Genomic DNA, 6,000 nt, shown 5'->3' on the forward strand with positions numbered 1-6,000 from the left:
TGGGAGAACTAAAAGTTGTGGACTGCTAAGTGTGGGATGTTGGGGGAACTTCTTTCCAGGATGTACCCTCTGCCCACCTGCAGGGTCTCAGCACTAGCCGAGCTGGGAGCACATAGGCTGCAAGCAGAGAGGAGGCTGATGATCAGTAATCCTGTTCTGTTTTTTACAGACTAAAGCCTGTTCCCAGTGGTTTGCCTCAGTGGATCTGGTCTGAGGAGCACACACAGTGACCATCAACTCAGAGCACACAAAGGATACTCAGGCCTACGCCTCCGAAGTTTTGTAATAAGTCACAAGGCTTCTCCTATATCATACCACAAGTTTTCTAATTAGTGTTTCAGACATTGCATAGGAATGGGCACAAAACGCTGGGTTTGGGTTATCTGCGACATTTTGGTGGTGGGCCTCCCTTGGTTTATGTGTGATAATGGTTGTGGTTGTGGTCTGTGTGTCAATGCCTCCCTTAACTACTTCAGTGTTTATTGCAGAATTATTACACCTAACAACAGGCCAACATAAAGATCCACAGTAGCAAGGACTCCTGACCATCGTAATATAGTCCAACATCTGGGCCAACATCAAAAGTAACTTTCCTTCTGGGACAGGGTTAGGATTCTCTTAACACTGTTCCAGGGAAAATTATTTAAATGTTACCAATAGGTGGAAGTCACTCTGAGCTGCTCTGGCAGGCTGTGCGTGCTTTTCTCCATTCCACAACTGCATTCGATACCCACAGAGAGATGGCGTGTTGTGTGAACAGACTAACCAGTTGGGATGCAATCAGGTACTGTGCACTGATTAGCAACATGCTGAGGAATTTGTACCTCCAGATGTTCTGTGACAGAACTAAGCATGTTCCTAGCAGAACACTCCATATCCCATTTCCATCACACCAAATTGTCCATGTCTTGGAACTGGCCATTGGCTCTGTTCCTGCATGGCCATCAGGGAGTGGGAGATATATACGTTTTGTAAGCTATTACTTAGGTTATTTTTTGTCCAATTAACTCCATGTCATTCTCTCTGCCTTCTCCAGTGGTTATCAGTGAGCTTCACCATTTCTAATTACTCCCGTGGGACTCACGGGAAACATCTTTTTTCCCTTCCCATTCCAATGTACCACAATAACTATTACACAGTTGCATGCCCAACAGGGCGGGTCTGCTATTTTCTATGCAGAAAGATATGATTTAAAGCTGAAGACCATCAATGTACCCATGACGTGTCCTGTTCATTCATCCCCAGGAGATTTGTTCACATTGCTAGATAAGCATTTTGCATCCGCATCCGTACCTTCCCACGTTAAATTTCTGAAACATGTCCCACAAATGTCATGAGGTCTCAAGTCCATTTGAGTTAATTGCAGGTTTAACGCTGCTGCTATTTTCCACTTCATTGTGGTTGTCGACAGCTGCTCTCTTTGCACTTCTTTGATTTGCTGCTACAATTTCAAATTTGTGTTTCTTAGCGTGTTAGTCTTCGCTGCTGTGTTTGATTTTATTTTGCTTAATAAGATATGTTGATCTGCTGTTACTTGCAATCACTTAAATCCTCCTTTTTATATCAAATAAAATTGCTTTTGTTTACTAACAATCTCATTCTCAAAAAATATTGCCTTGAGGGGAAAAGGTACCTCAGAATATCTTTCTGTTTAATTGCCCATGGGATTTACAGAGCTCTACTCTTTGTTTGGTACTGGGCTCCTATACCTGGCCCAACTATGGGACGCCCTGCTGCTCCCCTGCCTACTGGTGCTGGAGTAACTCCACTAAGGGAGCTGGAAAATGGAATGTCAGGACCATCTTTAAAATATGCTTCTGTTTTTCACTTGTAATTACCAGGCAGTAGAAAGCTTTAGGGAGAGGAAGTATGGTGGAATGGAAGAGGAACTCAATGAGCACTGGGTGAAGGCATGGAGGAGCGGAAGGATATAAGGAATGATAGTCAGGGGGACTATGGGGAAGGAGAAAGGTGAGAGGAGAGATTCAGCAAGTTGCTGTTCGTGGAACCATGGAAGTGGAGAACAGATTAAGGAACTGAGCCACGACTCAGAGAATATTGCAGTGACTGGGGGACATGAGTGGCAATCTGGTGGGCATTAGGTGGTGGAGATGTCAGAAAATGAGAGAAAAAATCAGCAAGAAGCAGGGAGGGCCTTGGTAGAGGGATAGAACAGGGGCATCTAGATGTGCTGTACAGGTGGGGCTAGGAATAAAAACCCAAGTGGGAACACCATAGTCCAAATGTCTGTGCTCTCAAAGATGGCTGGGCAGGAGAGGAGTGGTAGTGGGAATGGTTAGTGCTTATTTTGAATGTTCCAGTACAAAGCAACTCCCAAACTGACAGCACAAAGTGGAAAACTATTGGACTCCTACACAACCTTGAATGTAACACAGCAGTCTGCACCCTATTTATTTCAGAACCTCCAGCAGGAGCAAGTTTACTATTTCTCCCCTGGCAGCGTGAGTAATAAATCAATGGGAAAAAACGAATTCGGCTTGATCACGGACTAAATGTGCACAAGCACGCTGTTGTCTAACGCTGTGATTTAGTCTCTGTAAGCAGCCATAGACATAAGCAATAGGCTTCGAACTTCCCAGAAATGTGCCTCATGTGTGGAATGGTATTAAGTAATTAACATCAGTTTCACTGAGGCCACTTTTTCGTCCACGCAGGAGAAAGAATACCAGGAAAAATGTCTGTAAGGATGGCTTCAGAAGAGTGCTCTCAAGTACACTGTCATCATTAATCTTTTAGAACTTCTATGAAAGAGACGGGACATTACGACTCATAGAAGATCATCATTTTTCCTAACTTTCAATAAACTCCCAGTATCAGAGGACTCTTGGCTCAAGATACCAATACATTTATCTTCTTTCATTCTCACACGTTTACTTTATCTTCCCCTTCTCCCATTCTAATTCATGGAAACTTCCAATACAGCATCAACGTGCATCTAAAACCCTGCTTTCTAATTGATCCTTAGGTGTGTGATGTTCTATTTAATTTATTCACCGTGGCTGAGTGCTCTTCATATGGTGCAGTTTGGATTATCACAATCTCATTTCTCATTCCTTAATTGTAGGGTAACATAATCTAGTTCTCAAAAACACACATTTTCACAACTCTCACAAATACGATCTAGCAGAAAATCCTCAATTCCTGGAGCAACATTCCTATGTCAGCCCTTTTCATCTATAATATTTGGATTAAACTGCAGGCTTCTGGAGGATTGGATGTAGAAAAAATAGGTAAAGATTGCTCACCAGATCACTGTCCAGAGAATAAAGAAGCTAAGCATAGCTTTCCTTTCTTTCTTTCTTTTTCTTTCTTTCTTTCTTTGGCTAGCAGAAAGCATAGCATCAGCTTATCAGAGTGGCCAAAAACCCCATTTCATTCAAGGTCTAACAGAAAGCCACATTTTGACAGAAAGCTGCATTATGTTCTGATGTGTGGAAGTAAAGGAAAGGATGGATAAGAACGTGTGCGGAAGTGGGGGCTGTTAGGTGATTTTGAGAGAGAGCCAATGATCATTAGAGAGCGGAAACTCAACAAACAGACAGCAGGGTTGGCGATGAAGTGTGGGGATGTTAGGCGTGAAGAGCTACTCAGATTCTGAAATTACTCAATGCTGAGCTCAGCCAAACTGGGGTAGAAGGCACTTTATAAATGAGGAGACTTCCATTCCCCCTTTTGTCACACAGGTGTACACTCAATGGCCCCCAGGCAAGCATATTCTGCAGGAGAATTTGCTCACTTTGCCACGGAGCTCTTTATTTTTCACTCCATAAATGATTGGGTTGAGCATAGTGGGGAGGAGGAAGTAGAGGTTGGCCAAGATGATATGAACATAGGGAGCGATGCCCTGTCCAAACCGATGTGTCAAAGTAGAAAAGAAGAAGGAAGGATAAGATGTCATCATCACACACATGTGGGCTGTGCAGGTGCTGAGGGCTTTCTGGTGGGATTTCTTGGAGGAGATTCTGAGGACGTCCCTGATGATCAGACTGTAGGAAAGGGCAATGAGTGTCAGGTCTACAAAGTTGACCACAAATGGTATCACTAAACCATAAATCCTGTTAACAGTGATGTCCCCACATGATAGCTTTGCCACAGCCATGTGGTCACAGTACGTATGGGGGATGATGTGGTTGGCACAGAATGGCTGCCTGCTTAGGAGCAGGGGCAGGGGTAGAACAAAAAGAACAGCTCTTAACAAACCTAAAAGGCCTAGCTTAGCTATTCTTTCATTAGAGAGGATGGTGGTATATCTCAGAGGGTTACATATGGCAACATAGCGATCAAAAGCCATTGTCACAAGGATCGCTGAGTGCATAACAGAACCCGCATGAAGGAAGAACATTTGGGTGAGGCAGCTAGGAACACTAATGTCTTTTAAATTGAACCAAAAAATACACAGTGCCTTCAGCATTGCAGAGGTAGATGTACCAATCTCTGACAGAGCCAGCATGCAGAGTAGCAGGTACATTGGCTTTTGCAGGGTCTGCTCTTTCCCTACAAAAAAGAGAATTGTGGAATTGCCTAACAAGCCAATGAAGTAGAAGATAGAGAAAGGGATGGAAATCCAGACGTGGGCAGCTTCCAGACCAGGGATGCCCATTAGGATGAATGTTGAAGGGTCAGAGGGGGTGAGGTTAAAACTTGCCATGAAGTCGTTAATTGATGGATTGACCTCAGAAAAATGCACAAGTTACCTGTGAAGTGAGAGAGGAAGAGGGAGAAGTGTTACACGCTTTGTAACATACACCATGGGAAATAATTTTATAATTATTAACAATCTGGAAGGGGAGAAGGTGAGCAGTGAGATGGTAATGTTTGCAGATCAAGTGTAGGAAGGCCTCAGAGGCTGCAAATCAATCTATACTAATCGGCACCATGAGGGCAGATGAATTTTGATGTTAAAACTTACAATGAGTTTGCCTGATGGAAGAAAAAGCACAGACTCTTTAGATACCTATGCAGGCTCTCACTTGACCATCTGAATTTCAGTCAGAGGGGTAGTCATGTTAATCTAGAGCTTCACAAATAGCAAGCAGTCCTGTAGCACCTTAAGGACTATCACATTTATCTATTAAGCAATGAGCTTCCCTGGGTAATACCAACTTCCTTAGATGCGAGTTTTACCCGGGAAAGCTATTTCCCTAATGACTAAATATGTTAGTGCCAAAGATGATACAGGAGTGCTTGTTATGTATGGATTCCGAAGTGGGACCTGGGTCTCATGGTACAGTTCTATAAGATCCTGCTTACAGTTAGGGTGAGCATTCATCCCGTTTTAGCTGGGACTGTCCCTCTACATAGCTCCCTGGGGAGCATCCTGACTTTTTTTTTTTTAAACAGGCTAGTTGTCTGTTACATTGCAATGCAGGGGCCTGAATGATAAAGAGACAGCTCCTCAAGCAGCAGGTGCTGTCTGTTTAAAGACCCGGCTGGAGCAGTGAGTGGGACCTTGAGGGATGGAGATTCCACCACCTGTCTAGGCAACGCATTCCAATGCTTCACCACCCGCCTGGTGAAGTGGTTTTTCCTAATATCTAACCTACACATCTCTTTCTGTAACTTCACACCATTACTCCTTGTTCTGCCATCTGACACCACTGAGACCAGTTTTTCACCCTCCTCTTTAGAGCTCCCCTTCAGGAAGTTGAAGGCTGCTATTAAATCACCCCTAAGTCTTCTCTTCTGTAAATTAAACAAGCCCAAATCCCTGAGCCTATCCTCATAGGTCTTGTGCTCCAGCTCTTTAATATTTTTTGTTGCCCTCCGCTGAACCTGCTCCAGCAAATCCACATCCTTTTTATACTGGAGTACCTAAACTGGACACAATATTCCAGATGTGGCCTCTGCAGTGCCATATAGAGGGGAACAACCACATATGTAGATCTGCTCAAAATGCTCCTCCTAATGCACCCTAGCATGCTGTTAGCCTACTTGGCTGCAAGGACACACTGTTTACTGATATCTAGCCTTTCATCCACC

General features: G+C 43.8%; 1 protein-coding gene across 1 annotated transcript; it reads right to left on the bottom strand.

Moving 5' to 3' along the window:
- Positions 1-3,712: 3,712 nt before the first annotated feature.
- On the bottom strand, positions 3,713-4,669 carry LOC142007660 (olfactory receptor 52N2-like). Its single transcript, XM_074984346.1, has one exon. It carries the CDS (start codon positions 4,667-4,669, stop codon positions 3,713-3,715), a length of 957 nt encoding a protein of 318 aa, XP_074840447.1.
- Between the last annotated feature and the right edge of the window lie 1,331 nt (positions 4,670-6,000).

Source organism: Carettochelys insculpta, chromosome 1 (genome assembly GCF_033958435.1).
Source record: "Carettochelys insculpta isolate YL-2023 chromosome 1, ASM3395843v1, whole genome shotgun sequence".
Taxonomy (NCBI): Eukaryota; Metazoa; Chordata; order Testudines; family Carettochelyidae; genus Carettochelys; species Carettochelys insculpta.